At 33.3% G+C, this 16,065-nt stretch overlaps 1 protein-coding gene across 1 annotated transcript in view; it reads right to left on the minus strand.

The window, feature by feature from the left end:
- Positions 1 to 502: 502 nt before the first annotated feature.
- Positions 503 to 16,065, minus strand: part of LOC117176244 (parafibromin) — a 41,105-nt gene continuing 25,542 nt past the window's right edge. Inside the window, exons 3-4 of the mRNA XM_033366392.1 lie at positions 1,225 to 1,366; positions 503 to 1,122 (exon numbers count right to left, since the gene is read on the minus strand). Of these exons, the coding sequence (XP_033222283.1) occupies positions 1,086 to 1,122; positions 1,225 to 1,366 (179 nt within the window). The 3' untranslated portion in view covers positions 503 to 1,085. The remainder of the gene's footprint in view (positions 1,123 to 1,224; positions 1,367 to 16,065) is intronic.

Here is a 16,065-nt window from a genome sequence, read left to right on the forward strand (position 1 = left end):
TTGAATTTTTAAACACATGAAATTTTACGTCACTATGAGTTTAATTATTTTTATTAATTTTAACTGCAGAGCATAGATTTTCTGTTTTTGTTTTATAAGTTTTAAAAAGGTTCAACTTTTGAAACAAATTTCATTTTGTTTGTTTAAAAAAGTATCCGATGAAATGTACATAACAGAGAGTTGATATGTTAATAACAGAAGCAGACAAATGCAATGTCACACTTTTCATTACGTACAATCTACAAGAAGTTTTACAAACTAATTCAACATAATAAATAGCTATTATAAAATTTCACTTTTGTAAATTGTTTTTTAATGGGAAAAACTTTTTAAAATAGAATGCAAAATTTTGCTCCGTGAAGTTTTCTAAACCTTTTTTTGTATGAAGTGTTTTCTCCTGTGTTCTTTTACCATCACAGCCTAGAAATCATATTTCGAAAATAAACAAAGAATAAGCAGGTAACATTTCAAAAGGTTAGAGGTTTTAAATAACTGATAGTAATGCTTCGCAGTTTTTCTTTAATAGACGTTAAAGAAGATCCTACTAATAAAATCCTTATACAAAGTTTGACCACGAACTTTTATAGTTTTTTGTTCACAAGCTTTTGAATAAATTTGGGTATGTACAAGTCGTTTATGTAAAAATACATGCAAGTGCGAAGTGACAACGATGTAAAAAAAATAACTTTTTAATATTGCTGTTTAGAAAAAAAAATAGTTTGACACCAATTGGTACATTTTGATTTGACTCATTTGCAGCTTTTTTCTTAGATTTTTTATAAAGCTATAAGAAGTCAATCTTAAAATGAATGAATTAATGAAGCAGTTTTTTTATTTAAAAATACAAATAATGAAATTCAAGCTAATGAAATTGAGGCAGGAATTGCATTCTTTTATTTGCTTCTTTTTTGGAATTAATCAGGGAAGCATCGTGGTGTCGAAATTTATACATTATCTTCATGTATTTAAATCTGTTTCTTATTCTTACAATGTAAATCGTTGCCATAGTTGCACTACAAAAAATACAGTTCAAAATTTTAGGTAGCTTTACCTGGTCATCATCATTTCTCTGATGAAGTTGAGCTTTAAAACCGAAGATGAGGTTTGTTTTTAATCATATGTCTGCAAAAACAGAAGAATGTTGATTAGAAATTGGCAGTTTAAATAAATTCAAGTTCTAAGGATATGTTAAAATAAACATAAAAATATTGAATATGTACATACTTATCCAAGTGTTCCCAAAATACCATGAGAGCTGCCCTGTCTAAATGCCGTTTGGTTCGGCTTAATTCAATAACAGTCACGGCCCATCTTCCAACATTAGCGTCGAGTTTCATTTCATCGTATTTGATGTGAAATGCACAAACTGTAATGAAAATACCCTATTTTGTAAATAAATCTATTATATATACCGAACCAGTAGTTTTATATAGTACCTTTTTTATTATAGTTTTTAACTCTACAAAAAAATTAAACAATTAGGCTTTCCGTAAACATTAAATAATATGATCTCTTTATATTATCAAAATAGCTTTACGCCGTCGCTGTGTCAGGAATCGAGACCTTCCCTACTACCTTAACAAAAAACATGAACCCAACCTTTTAGGGTTTAGTAGCCCAAGGCAGAAACCCTTATAGTTTCGGTCGGGGGTCCATCCATCCGTCCATCGTAATTTTTTCTAAAGAGGGGAAATTATGGGAGGGATAGTAGGGGAAGCGAGGAGAAATGAGGATGGGTAGCAGTGGGTGTGAAGGAAAATTAGGTTAGGAAAGTAGATGTGAGTGAAAGAATTGGACATGATTAGAAATGAGTGAATAGGGGAGGGAAAGTGGAGGTGGGAAAGGGAAGTAGGGGGCTACGATACTATTTTTTCACATTGTGTTTCTGGAAAAGACAGTATAATAATGTACTAAATACACTGACCTGGGCAGGAACATGTACCCAAATTTTCTAAACTATGTTTTTGACAAATGTAGTACAATAGTCCCTAAATATACTACACTTACTAAAAACTTAAGACATCAAATTTTCTACTTTTTTTGGAAAATATAGTACAATTGCGCCATATTACCCCATATGCTATATTACCTCAAGCTTCATATTACAGAATATACCATTTTACCTCATGTAATAGATCGCGGGCTCACAACGTAAATGGGAACGTGATACGGTTAAGGCCAATTTTCACATGAGATGTTGGTCTGATGATAAGGAACGTAAAAATGGGTGCCTGGCAGGTGTGAGTGGATGCGTTTACCTGTGGCGACCTGTCAAAGGTGCGAATTTTTAGCAGTTAACTAACGTGATTCGGATAATGTTGAAAATTGGTGTACATGTAGGTGCTGACATTAGAAATAGCACCTGCGCATTGCCAGGCACTTACCTGGATGCAAAAGTGTGAAAGAAAAGTTGGTCCACTCCCAGACATGCATATTTTCATTGGTCTATAATTTTTTGATAAAATTGATATATTTGGAGAAAACATCGTTTAAAGAAATACCATAACAATAAAAAGCCCTTTTTATTGACAACAAGTGATTTTTTCGAAAATTATTAAGAGACAAAAGGTACTCTATTACAGGTATACTCCAAGATGAATAAGAAGTATTTGTTCAAAATGTTAATATTTACCAAGTTATTCGCATTTTTCCTTCCTTTTCCCGTTTTTTCAATCACCTGCTGTATCTTTAGCAATTTTAAAGAAGGTGTGCTCAAAATTAGTACACGAATAAAGTAAGTCTTGTGCAATGAATTGGCGTCAGTCACTTTTAGTTAAAACAATAACTTATTCTGCTATAAATAATCATAATCAGTGTCACGTTCTCAGCTTCTGATTATCGCAGAAAGTTATAATAAAGGTGAATATGATTATAAAAATTAAACAACAAAATCGCTTTACTTTAAAATATCCATAATTTATTATTGTTAAAGCTTATGTTTTGTCGCCGAAATACGTTCGATCTTCATTACCGTGACAAATGTCAAGTTTCCCAGACCCAGCGTGGGTCATTGGCGTAGGCATTACAAATTCTTCGTGGTGCACTTTTAATGCTATAGAACTGCATTAAAAATGCACCACGAAGAAGTTGTAATGCCTACGCCAATGACCCACGCTGGGTCTCGGCGACAAAACATAAACTTTAACTATAATAAGTAATGGATATTTTAAAGTAAAGCGATTTTGTTGCTTAATTTTTATAATTATGTTTACCTTTATTACAACTTTATACGATAATCAGAAGCTGAGAACGTGACACTGATTATGATTATTTATAGCAGAATAAGTTATTGTTTTAACTAAAAGTGGCTGCCGCCAATTCTTTGTACAAGACTTACTTTATTCGTGTACTAATTTTGAGCACACCTTCTTTAAAATTGCTAAAGATACAGAAGGTGATAGAAAAAATGGGAAAAAGAAGGGAAAATGCGAATAACTTGGTAAATATTAAGATTTTGATCAAATAATTCTTATTCATCTTGGAGTATACCTGTAATAGAATACCTTTTGTTTTTCAATAATTTTCGAAAAAATTACTTGTTGTCAATAAAAAGGGCTTTTTATTGTTATGGTATTTCCTTAATCGATGTTTTCTCTAAATATATCAATTTTATTAAAAAATGATATACCAATGAAAATATGCATCTCTGGGAGTGGGCCAACTTTTGTCGAATATTAACACGTTCCACCGGGCACTTCAAAATACTTATCACTTTTATTTCCAACCCATCCTCACCCTCCCCGCAACCCCCAAAAAATCAAAAAACCACATTTTTACTTATCATTGTTACATTTTAGCAATTTCCGTCGTCTTTTTCATACAAATAATTACTAATGGACAATTTAAATATTTGACATGACTTTTTAAACAATTTTCGATTGTTTAAAAAATGTAAATTATTTCAACCTTAATTTATTCCAAAAAAATGTTTTAAAAAATCGTATTTTCTTATTGAAGTGCTATATTTGGTCATTTTTTGGCGTAGTAAATTTGTCTCAGAACATTATGGAACTATTTACACTATTATTGATTTCAATACATGTTTAAGAAATTTTCATTTGCTCAAGCAGTTATTTTTTGATAACAAAAAAAATAAAACAAAATCGAACACAAAATTTAAGAAATTTAAATTAGATTAAAATCCAAATTAAAAACCCTATTTAACGTCCAATAATCAAATTGATGCGAACTCCTGTTAACAAAAAAACAAGAATCCAACGACCAAATTTGGACCACAATGAACAAAAAAGAAAGACAAAAAAACTCCTATTGTAATCTGAACAAATAAAAAAAAATAATTTTCGGACTAAAATAAAAAAAGAGGAAAGAAAAATGAGAAGGCAACCAACCACATCCACTTCTTCCTTTTTTTCTTTCTTTCGTCTTTTTTATTTTTATTACTGTCCAATTACAATAAAATGACATTCAAATAAAAAATAAATAAAATTGCAGTAACAACGTTTCAAGGCAAGAAAAATGTAATAGGTAAAAATTGACAGCACCGAAGAACAGGTGCTCTTTCTTCGATACCTGAGAATCGAATGAGGGTCAGTAGAGCAATCTGTTGTCAACACAATATAAATATCTCTAACAATTATATCAGTAATAGAGAATTGTAAAAGAAAAACAAAATTCATGAAACAACCTGGTTAAATATAATTAATAATATTAGAATAACTTTTGTTTAACTTATAAAAATTAGTTTTTAAATTAATAGTTAACTTTTTTGTTGTTTAATATAAAGAATTTGCATGAATTCTCTCTTTCTCTTATTACTCTCACTATGCAAAAATTGAAGATTATTCCAGTCAAACTTATGTTCAACATAAAAAAATTCCTTTGTTTGTCTGGCAAGAGCACTCTTATAACAGCGTCATAAACGAACATCACTTTTGTGTTCCTATATCCTAGTATTAAGAAGTCTGCCAGTCTGTCCCACATAATTCATATTACAGATCCTGCAAGTGACCTTGGCGACAACACCACTTTTTTCAAAATTTTCTAAAGGATCTTTTCAAAAATGTATCACTGAATCCATTTTAAATGGTACACGGAAAATAGAATGAATTAACAATTTTTTAACATAAGTTCAAGTCTGTTTATTTTTGATTTGTTGAACTCAATTGCAATATGTTTCGCAATTAAGGTATTATACGGATGAGGATTTCTGCACAAAAGTTAGTCCTACGTTAATGTGATAATTTGTTTAACCCATGTTCTGATACCCTATATTACATATTAAAATATACGTTATTACATTTTGGTAGTTAAAAAAAGGAAAAATTATGCAATTGCGTTCAGAAATCCTGTATTAATTACCTTTTTCTTTCGCCTCGGAGTCTAAGCTTTTGTCTGGGTTTGTCGTAACACAGAGAAGGAAGCATATGGATAAGTACATACACAGTTTACAATGATGCGTAAAAACCTATGGCAACGTGGCAAACTGTGCTTCAAAAACAACATGTGATCGACCCATGTGATCAACCGTGCATGATGTCTAATATTTGCGCTGCTGCCACATCTTTACCGCTCAATTCTTCTAACCCTCAACCAGTTCAAAATTTTTATTTTTCTACGACTTTCCTTCTAAAAATAGGTGGTAAAAAATTCCAAGGTTTTCACATAACCTCTGTATTGTGTCCTTCTATCGCGTCTCAGTTAAAAAAAATTGTCAGAACTGTTTAAACGTCATGCTAAAATATGTTACTCTTTCAATACCTTGAGATAGGTTTTACATGAATAAGATGCAGTTTTTTATTTTACTTATCCGAGCTTCGAAATGGTCAGCCCTTTCTTAATTGCACTAAACGTTAGATGACACCCTCATAAATCTATAGTTCCAATTTGAAAAATCTCAGAAAATAATTTCATCCGTATAATAGTTTAACTTTTGTAGATAATGATTCAGAAAAAGGATATTCCTAACAATATTCAAATTTCTTGTGTGAAATGAAAAATGGGACAAACCTAGAGCTCTCTCAACTAAGATTTTTATTACTGCAATTTTGTTGTTAAAGGAATATAGTTCGTTTCATACTTTTGTTCATCCATTTTTTGATCACATTTCTAAAACTATTGAACTTTTGTTTAAAAAATTTTTAATTCATAGAGAAGAGTACCCAAATATGAGACCCCAACTCTGTTTGGCGTGATTGTCGGAATTCTATGTACTGAATTTAAAAGTAATATAGATCATTTTAAAGGAAATTTAGTTTGTCATAACAAGCTCAAATAGAAATTTGTATTAAAAAATTTTTTTATGCTGAAAATACAAAAAATGTAAAAATTGCTTTTTCCAAACTCGTCAAACTATTCTCATAATATGAGATACCCCAGGAAATAGCAAATAAAATGCAAAATAAAGTAATATTATTATTGAAAAACTTCATTCTATTTTTCCGAAGTATAATTTTAATGCTATTTAGATATATTTAGTTTTTGCAGTATTCACACACACTTTTGTAACCAATTTCCCCCGCTTAGCCAGAAGGTTACAAAAACCACAGGTATCTCATATTACGAGAACCACACCGTGCAAATATGCACTTACTATGTCTGACCTGTAAAATGAAAAACTTCAACACTATCGATATTTTCCTACTTCGTTATTCAATCCCCATCACTCCAGACAAACTTTACTGCTAAATACATATTTAATGAATAATAAATAGGGTTTAAAGAATTCCCTTCAAGGAACTCGACCACCATCAATTTCACAAAAAGTTCGCCTATAATCTTCAGAAGCCCAATGAAAAATGGACTATCTCACGAAATTACTCTTGCTTCAAGGGCTACAAGTTAGTGATAGAACCAACAGAGTGGGTATCTTAGTTTAGCTGATACCCCGCTTTCTCATATTACGAGAATATCTCATATTCAAGTATTCTCCTCTAATATTTTCCGTATATCATTTAAAACGGACACAAACGGACACAAAAGTGATGTTCGTTTAGGACGCTGTTATAAGAGTGTTCTTACCAGATATACAAAAGAATTTGTCGATGTTGACCATGAGTTTAACTAGGATAATGTTCAAATTTTGCATAGTGAAAGTAATGAGAGAAAGAGAGAATTAACGGAAATGCTTTATATTAAAAAACAAAAAAAGTTATCTATTAATTTAAAAACCGATTTGGATAAGTTAAACAAAAGTTAAGCTTGTGAAGCTAGAAAGAATAGATCAAAATGTTTTAGCTTTGTAAGCGCATTCTTCTCAAAGAGAGCAGTTTCGCAGGCGAAGAGTAGATAGATATCATCCCCTCCCTTTTGAAATGATAGGGGCAGTAGAGTGTAAGCTTTCATTCAGACCGTCACATGCAGATATTTATAATCTGTTTACAACAGATTGCCCTACTGACCCTCATTCGATTTTCAGGTATCGAAGAAAGAGCACCTGTTCTTCGGTGCTGTCAATTTCTGCCTATTAAATTTTTCTTGCTTTAATAAGGGCAGTGTACGAGTATCGAAACGTTGGTAATACAATTTTATTTATTTTTTATTTTTATTTTGAATATTATTTCATTGTGATTGGATGGTAATAAAAATAAAAAAAAGATGAAAGAAAGAAAAAAGAAGGAAGGGGATGTGGTTGGCTGCCTTCTCATTTGTCTTTCCTGTTTTTTTTATTTTTGTCCGAAAATTATTTTGTTTATTTTTTCAGATTACAATAGTTTTTCTTTTCTTTCTTGTTTGTTCGATGAGGTCCATATTTGGTCGTTGGATTCTTGTTTTTTTTTAACAGGAGTTTGGATCAAAATAGAACACATACAATTTATTACGATTTTGAAAGTGTTCTTGGAAAAGTCATTATTCAAACAAATTATATTTGTTTAAACAACAAAAAAGCGGTTAATGTATTCTTTCTATACACTTTACAGTCAGAAACATAATTGTATGTTTTCTATTTTATTTCACTTTCTTTGTTATCGAAAAAAACTGCTTTAGCAAATCTCTGGCTCAATTTTGAGAAATTTTGAAAATAGACAGTTAATCATTTTTTAAATAATTACATAATGTTTTTAGAAAAATTTACTACAAAAAATGACAAATAATTACATTTCAACCAGAAAATACGACTTTTTTTACATTTTTTGTAAATAAATAATTGTTGAAATAATTAAAAATTGTTCAAAAAGGCATGGCAAATTTTCAAATTGTCCATTAGTAATTATTTGTACAAAAAGACGACGGAAATTGCTAAAAATTAACAATAATACGTAAAAATCTGTTTTATTTTTGGGTCATATTAGGGGGGCTGCGGGGAAGGTGGGTTGGAAATAAAAGTTATTAGTATGGTTTTATTTCATAGACACTTCTCTTCCATCCCTAAAAAGTTTGGCAGGTTTCGATGAACCTTGGAACACGAGTTCAATTTGTCGAAAATTCAAAATTTCCCCATGTTAAACAGAATCTCGTAAAACAAAAAATTACTGATTTTCTTCCTCCGAAAATGGAAACTGGAGGGGGGGGGGGTGTCTGGCCCCGTAGCTCGAAAAGCGGTTTTTGGACCACGCTAATATGGCATATTACCCTTTATACCATATTACCCCCTGTGTCCTAATATTGCATTACGACCAACCTCTATTTAGTGTACCCAAGTGGTGTAGCTTAAAAACAATATTGCATAAAAGACATTATTTATATTAAAAATTATCAACATTTATTTCATTTTCACCACGGGGGAGGGCGAAAAGTACCTTGCTCCTCTTTTTATTTATCCTTCAAAATACTTAACTTTTGATTCATTGTCCCAAATTACATTCGTTATCATGTTTTCTACAATTTCTTATTTTTTGCATAATTTTCTGAATAATTTTGTAATGATTATTTATGACACAAGGATTGTAAGTGGCACTTTTTTCTCGTGTGAAGTTTCGCCTCTGACTTTGTCTGTAGACTTATTCTCAGATGAGGGCGCCCCTTCAGAAGAAATTTGCTATTGAATTATCGCCTGCTACTATAAAAATTGTAATTCTTCAATTTCCCGAATTTAGCGCTCTCATCCGGGAGTAAATCGTTTCAGAATCGCGTTTGTTGGCCGTTTTCCATCAGCACCGACATAAGCGTGCGATCTCCTTATCGGACTTTGTGATGTTTGGCTGCGGATATTAGCCCGGCTGACCGTGAGCAATTTTGCAAAAGGTTACTGAGAATTTGAAAACAGTCCAGTTGTCCACCAATAATCCCTAGCGTACCGAAGAAACCGAAAGGAGCCTCTACAAAGTACCTTGAAGACCCCACTGAGTCCCCCTTCGGTTTCTTCTTTAGAAACTCAATAAGACAACAAGATCAACTTTTAAATGATTGAAATTCGGATTCTGCGTATTGGCTCAATTTAGATTTGGCCCAAAAAATTCCTATAGTATCTACTAACAATAAGAAGTCAATTCCGAATTAAACGGACCACCCTGATAACCCCTATTCACCCCAAGCACCCTTAACAAAAATGAAAACTTCACCGCTTCTATGCAGTGTTTTTTGGGAAAACACACAATAACAAAAATCAAGAAAAATACGTATATAGCTTTTTAGGGTCGATGATTTCGAATCCAAGCTCCGTTGATCTCCATCACATTAGATTCAAGGTCATTTGAAGGTCAAACTGCAAAAAATACAGCAAAATTAAGGTCAACTTAAAGCCAATTCAAAAGAATTTCTACCACTGTAGAGCTAAAAAAAGTAATTTTCTGGATTTTCTATCGAATTTTCTGCAGTTTGACCTTCAAATGACCTTGAATGTGATGTTAGAGGTCAATGGACTTCGGATTAAAAATCAGCGACCCCAAAAACCTATGTATGTATTTTTCTATCGGATTTTTGTCAGTTTGACCTTCAAATGACCTTGAATCTAATGTGATGTAGGTCAAAGAACTTTGGATTCGAAATCAGCGACCCCAAAAACCTATATGTGTATTTTTCTTGATTTTTTTTATTGGGTTTTTTCCCAAAAATACTGCATAGAAGCGGTGAAGTTTTCATTTGTGTAAAGGGTGCTTGTGGTGAATAGGGGGGATGAGGGTGGTCCGTTTAAGGTGGAATTGACTTCTTATTGTTAGAAGATACTGTAGGAATTTTTCGAATTTTTTGGGCCAAATCTAAATTGGGCCAAAACTCGTCCATAGAGACCCTCCTCCTTTGCATTAGAACCTCACGGAGTAATCGCAATACTTTTTCTTGTAGCCTTAAAGACTTTAAAAAATAAAATAACTGTCATTTACATGGGCCGAAGGCGACTTCAAGTGCATCTTCTTTTAGCAGCAGTTAATAAGCGTTCCGTCGGTAACTTTAAGAACTTTGTCTAAATGCTAGCGCCACGTAGTGGAAGCCTCAGACAACAACGCTGCGATGCAAATGAGAGAATTTTATTTAACATCGCGCGCAACATACAACTTGAGCTATTATGGATGCACTTGAAGTCACCTTCAGCAGTAGTTAATGCCACTTTTTTTTTAAATTTTAACGCTGCAAAAAAAAGTATTGCGATTACTACGTGAGTTTCTAATAGAAATTTTAACGTAAGATCCGAATTTCAAGAATTTCAAAGTTGATATTGCTGTTTTTTGAGTTTTTTAAGGAACCGTGGGAGGACTCAGTGGGGTCTTTAAGGTTACTTTGTAGAGGCTCCTTTCGGTTCTTTTGTTCCGCCAGGGATGTGGCAACTAATTTCCACTCCCTATTTACTAACCAAAAAATCTAACCTTAAAGTTAGGTTATAGTTCGTGTTGCAATTTCAATCGTCTCTTATTCATATTCTTTGCATAATGTGGATTAGATTTTTTTCTATGTGCATTAATTAAAGGTAATTCAAGCTTGCATAACGTATACGTTGAAAATGCATCTGAAACACATTTTCTTCGATCATTTTTTTACTATTTAATAATTGTTTTAACGGAGTGGCTATTTCGCCATACACGTATGTCGAAATAGCCGACGGTAGCTTATTTTGACATACATGTATGGTCAAATAAGGAAGGTATTTTGTTTTGCCCTTTCGGAATATAATCAAAATAAGGAGAGTAACTTATTTATGATTATATGGTAGATTATAATAAAGAGATTAATCCTCAAAATGGCAATTACAATTGCACAAGCAAAACATGAGAGGCCAGTTAACCTCAAAATCTCAAGACATGTCTCAGAGGTGGTTCTGACCAACGCTGTCAGGTGGTGATAAAAACGAATGCGCAAAATTTAAATTTCATTATACTTTGCTATCATAGCTACGAATGAAACATTTCAATTTGAGTAAAATAAAAATAAATTGTCAGGTCCGAATCGATTTCAGTTCATGCAACTTCTAGTCATAGAATCATTCGCCTCTTTCATATGTTGTGCATTATAGACTTTAGTGTGAGGTATTTCTTGTAGAACGTTTTAAAATAAACAAAGTTTTTCTTCGAATTTTTTCAACTATATCGTCAGAAAAAAAATCAAATTTTCACGAGAAAAATTCTCGTGGCCACAAAAACGGTTTAATCCACATAAAACTTATATAACGTGTCTCTAATATAATTAAACATGTAACAAACAAAAAATAAAAAGGTGGAATACTTGACAAAATATTAATTTAATATTTTCAGAAGAACATTGTAACTTTCAAGATTTTCTCATTTCTCGACAAATCTGGAATATGGAAGAAAAAATTAAAAATCTCTATTGAGTAAAAAGTCATAGCTGTTTAAAAAAACAATTTGTAAATATTTTTAAAGAAAACTTCAAAATTCAAATACTGATAACATCAGTTTGTTTTAAATCGGGAAAACAAGTGCCGCTTAATTTTCTCTAAAAGACAACATATTCTGTCGCTAAGAGATTCTACGATTTAAAGTTCAACTCTGGCCTCTGGAAAAAAATTTTTCTATGATTTTTAGAATTGAAATGATATTGACATTCAAGTCTTCTGAAACAAGTAAATTTAAAGCTTACGAAAAATAATTGTTTTACCAATATTTGTTTATGGAAATTGTTTATAATAATTCAGTTAAGTATTATAAGAATTTTTTCTATTTTATGGGTGCAGATTAGGGTATTCCAATTTCTCCTAAGAAAAAATACGTTTTTTTTACATCCAATTTAAATACTTTAATATTAGATTAATTGAACTGAAACTCAAGTTTTATTTTCGCAATCAGCCATAGAATACAGATAAATAATTACTTTTTAAGAAACAGCCCAACAAGTCTGTTTTAGCGTTCCCAAAAACCCCATAAGTGAAAAAATGGGGTTTGCGACGGACTAAGTCAAGTGACTGATGAGATTAGAATGTTATGAGTTAATTCAAACAATATAATACGATGCTTGAAACCTCCTGCGATGATATTGTAGGTATACAGATACGAGCGGCCACGAGCGTTGGAGGTGACAACAGTCACCTCTGGATGCTTTCTTAGAGCTACCGAATACCCTACTGACTGCTAAATGTTCAAGATGTTCAGTGCATCTTGCGTGCACATTGCCTGTAGCCGAAATCACAATGGGATGAATAGATGCATGATTCACATTCCTCCATATGGTCTTTACTTCATGCCTTAACTTGCTCTACTTGTGGATCTTGGTTGTATAGGTTCACTGCAAATTTCGGTTAAGCGGACAAGCAATGTCGACGATGAAGACTCTTCCACCTTTTTTTTCTCGCATCACGATGTCAGGTCGATTCGTCCAGATGTAATGATCCGTTTGGATAGTATCATCCCAATATAATATGTAATCTTCGCTTTCTAAAACGGGCATTTGAATGTATCTATAGAAGGGCATCCATTCTTTTAAGAGTCCTAGGTTTAGGGCAAGTTGTTGATGTGTAATGCCCACTACATCATTATGCCTGTGCGTATATTCTTTCTGAGCCATTACGCGACAGCCATCAATAACGTGCTCGATGGATTCGTTGGTATCTCCACATAATTTAGCCAAATATTAAATGCCTCACTATCCACTTCATTTTGATCTAACATATTGGGGTGCTCGCCATGGATGGCTTTCTGCCTCCATTGTATTTCTAATTCTTCAATGGTTTCTGCCCTGATGTTCAAGCCCCATCTGAGGACAATTTTAAGGGCGTGTAGTCAAGATCCGCTTCACAGATGGTACTGTAAAGGGCAACATTTGCTGTTAAAATAGTCTCGCAACTGTATAACTTGTGACTCACACAGTTTTTTTACATCTACAACGCCCCTACCCCCTAAATATCGTAGTAGAACTACCCTTTAAATCGCTGAATTCCTGTGGTGCATTCGGTGCTTCGAAATTTCTATGCGAACAATTCTGTTTAACTTTCCAAGGTCGGTGTTAGACCATTTTATGAGCCCGAAGGAGTACGTGAGGACAGGGATGATATATGTGCTGATTGCCCTGATTTCGTTTGCCGAGTTGAGAAAACTTTTCATAATCAATCTCAGTCTCTTTGTGAAGGCAGGCGTTAGGCTTGTCTTAACTATCGTTTGTTGAATACCATTAGAATCAAGAATATTCAGATATTTACATGATTCGCCTGTAGCCATTGTCTCGATGTTATTTTCGAACTCGTTCTCTAACTCTGCGGTCCCTAATTCCCCTCTGATTAAATGCACTGTTCTGCATTTATCTAGTCCGATCTCCATGCGGATATTATTGGAAAACTGCTTTGTGACATCGACCACTTGCTGCAGTTTCTGGGCTGAACTAGCGTACAACTTCAGGTCATCCATGTAAAGAGGATGGGTCACTTGATGACCATCCCCATTATCATGAATTCTGAACCCACGAGACATGCTGTTTAGTGTTTTGCTCTATGGATTCAACGCTAAACATCACCATAGTGCGCTGAAGGAGTCTCCTTGAAATATACCCGTCGTAAAACGTACTGATCTAGTTATCCTAGGTTGTCCATTATCAAAATACTTGATTCTTGTACCCCAGAGCCTCATCGCATGGCTTAAAAAGTCAATTATGCGTGGGCAGATTTTGTAAAGTTTTAAGACTTCAAGCAAACAGTCATGCGGCATGGAAGGAAACGCTTGCTTGTAGTCAATGTATACCAAGTGTAAGTTCCTTTGATGCTTAAGAGCTTGAGTCATGGCGATAGCTTCTATAGTGACTAGATCTTTACAGCCTCGCGAGTTTTTATAACATCCTTTTTTTCTTCTGTAAGAATGTCATTCTCGTCGCAATGAGAATTTACCTTATCTGCAATGTTAGCTGTAAGACATTTATAAATTGTTGGAAGACAGGCTATCAGTCGAAAGTCAGATTGATTTTGAGCCTCTGCTTTTTTTGGTAACATATACATAGTGCCCTGGAGCATAAAGCCTGGCATCAGATCTGGTTGATCAATGATCTTCTGAAAACACCTTGCCAACGCCAGATGCACATTCGTCAGGTACTTGTACCAGAAGTTGTGCACCATGTCCGGACCTGGAGCTTTCCAATTACATGCCCTTTTCAATACCGCTGAAACATCTAAAGCTGTGATGTTTGTCAGTTGCATTTCAGGGCTATTGCTTGCCATTGCTTCCTCCAGTTTGAACCACGCAGTATCCAGATTGCATCTGTTCATTTTGCCCCAAACACCCGACCAGCTGTTGAGTCATACCTTCCAATTGAGGAACTTCGGTGCCTTGCTGGCTATTTGGCCTTACTCTCAGTTCACGATAAAAGCTTCTTTCATCTGTCTGAAAGTTTTGATTTTGTTGCCTTCGTGCACTACTTTTCTTGTACCAACGCAGCCTGGCAATAAGAATATCAAGCCTCTGCCGTTGCGAGTATAAAATTTCATCCAATATTGCTGGTGCTAATGTCTCGATGTGCCGAGGGTGGATGATTTTAGTAACATGGTTTATCAGCTTTCCGGTTCTATTTCCTTTTTTATATTGAGTTAATCGACCCAATTTGCACCTTACTTTGCTGACATCCATATCCAACCTGATCTTCCATGGTGGATCTCGATCCCTTGCTGGGACAAAAACTGTATTTGCAGGCCTCGTTTTCCGGTCCAACGTTCTAACGGTTGCCACAGCTGCACAGTATCCAAGAGTTTGCACCTCTAACGCAGTTTGTGCTAATTTCAAATACGTAGGTAAAACCTTGCTGTCAAAATTTGCTATTAGTGCACGCAGATAATTTGTGATGCTCATTTTGGGCAGAGAATGCCTTAATGTGGATTCTACATATCTGAACTCTAGTAAAGCATGACTCCAGTAAGACATGAGTAAAGAATATTGTTATTACTATTCAATTTAAATAATGCTAGAAAGTTGCGGTTTTTCTAAAATTTACAACTATTTGTCTACTTTTCACTTAGGTTGAGCTAAAAATTAATTCAACTTAACAAAAGTAATGATTCAAACAAATTATTATTGTTTATAACTATCTTCTTTATTAATGCTATATAGTTGCGTTTCCTTCTGAAATGTTTAACTGTTCACCCACTTTTTACTTAGTAAAGTAATAAATAATGCATGTTGAAAACATAATTGTTTAAACAATGCATAATTGTTGTCTATTATATTTATTATCTATTATTACGTTGATACAAGTTTAAAAAAATATATTTAAACAATAGATTATTGTTCATGACTATCTTTTCTTAGAATAAACCTAGAAAGTTTTGTTTTTCTGAAATCTTTAGTTTTACTTGGACCTTTTAGTTACGACCAAATAATCAGTGAACCTCAAAAAGAATCATTTTTCTAATATTAGTGTACTTTTTGTAAGTGAATTATTTTTGCTCTTGTTCCGATGCTTGAAAAAAATTTATGTAAACTAAAAAGATATCTTATACAAGAGGCAAAAACAAATAGTGGAATAATTAGGCGTGGGTGGGAGGCCTAAGTCTGCAAACGACTTGTAAAAGTTTCGTTTTAAATTACCACATGAACTTTATTGCAAATCGCAAAATAAAACTTGGAATTAAAACTATTTTTGTATCAGCCCCCCCCCCCCCCCCTAAAAATTATATTTCTAATGTTTGTTATCTAATGTTTATTTATTATTCCTTCATAACTAACAAAGCAAAATACAGTTAAATATTTCAGAAAAATACGCAACTTCCTAACATTAAGAAAAGATGATTATTAATATTATATTATTATC

Source organism: Belonocnema kinseyi, chromosome 7, assembly GCF_010883055.1.
Source record: "Belonocnema kinseyi isolate 2016_QV_RU_SX_M_011 chromosome 7, B_treatae_v1, whole genome shotgun sequence".
Taxonomy (NCBI): Eukaryota; Metazoa; Arthropoda; class Insecta; order Hymenoptera; family Cynipidae; genus Belonocnema; species Belonocnema kinseyi.